The sequence below is a fragment of the Apteryx rowi genome, unplaced genomic scaffold (assembly GCF_003343035.1).
Source record: "Apteryx rowi isolate R43461 unplaced genomic scaffold, aptRow1 scaffold_23, whole genome shotgun sequence".
Taxonomy (NCBI): domain Eukaryota; kingdom Metazoa; phylum Chordata; class Aves; order Apterygiformes; family Apterygidae; genus Apteryx; species Apteryx rowi.
In genome coordinates this window covers 4,354,461-4,355,428 of record NW_020448641.1, presented here as the reverse complement: position 1 = coordinate 4,355,428, position 968 = coordinate 4,354,461, and the positions used below count along the sequence as shown (strand labels likewise).

Here is a 968-nt window from a genome sequence, read left to right as displayed (position 1 = left end):
GGCTCCTCTGCTTTTCTTGAAACAAAGTGGACTATAATTCCACCACAGCTTTTTATATATTCTGTGAATTGTGGCATGTATCAATAGTATTAGCAATAAAAAGTATTGGCCCTTTACCGAGGGAGGAATCAACATTATCTGTAAAGCTGAAACACACTTAATAAAATCTCATCTGTGATTATAAAACAGAGGGGTCAGTTCAGTTCTTTATAAGACAAGCAGCTTTGGGGGGGTTGTTTGAAGGAAGCCCAGGGCGCATAGAGAAGGTGCCGTCTAGGTAGGCACAGCCCTCGTCTCGTCTCGGCTAGCTGCCACAGGTCTTGTCGGGCTGTTTGCATCAGCTCGGTCACCCCCAAAACAGAGAGGCCCCCGAAGGGCGGGGGGGGGGGGGTCAGAAGTACTCCCACAAGTGAAAACAGGAAGTATAGTTAAAAAACCCGCGTGTGTTGAGTTTGCTATCGGCAGCTCCCGACCCAAGGTGACACGTGCCTGCTCCTCGGAGCAGAGGCTGTTTCCCAGGAGCCGGTGTGCGGGTGTGCAGGCGCGCCTCCGCCTTGCTGCAGATGCAGCGCACGGCGCGGAGCGCTGCCCCGCGCCTCGTTACCGACCGACGCGGATGCGCCCGCGCCGGGGCCCGGGGCCGCCCGCCTCCCCACATCCCCGCGCCGGGCGGGGCGGCCCGGACTCCATCTCCCAGCGGCCCCCGCGGGCGGCGGCCCGGACTCCATCTCCCAGCGGCCCCCGCGGCCCCCGCGGCCGGGCGGCGCAGGACGGGGCGGCCGGGACTCCATTTCCCAGCGGCCCCCGCGGTGGGGGGAGGGGGCGGTGCCGCTGCCATGGCGGCCTGGGCGCGGGCGGCGCGGGCGCTGCTGCTGGACGTCAGCGGGGTGCTGTACGACAGCGGCGGCGACGGCGGGGTGCCCATCGCCGGCTCGGCCGAGGCCGTGCGCAAGTAAGTGCGGCGGCGC

At 64.3% G+C, this 968-nt stretch overlaps 1 protein-coding gene across 9 annotated transcripts in view; it reads left to right on the top strand.

Moving 5' to 3' along the window:
* Positions 1 to 821: 821 nt before the first annotated feature.
* LHPP (phospholysine phosphohistidine inorganic pyrophosphate phosphatase) overlaps positions 822 to 968 on the top strand; it is a 107,623-nt gene continuing 107,476 nt past the window's right edge. For all 9 annotated transcript variants that reach the window (XR_003253462.1, XM_026065590.1, XM_026065585.1 and 6 more), the window contains exon 1: positions 822 to 952. Coding sequence is in view for 8 of the 9 variants with exons in the window: in XM_026065590.1 (XP_025921375.1) it covers positions 837 to 952 (116 nt within the window). In the remaining variant the exon portion in view is untranslated. The remainder of the gene's footprint in view (positions 953 to 968) is intronic.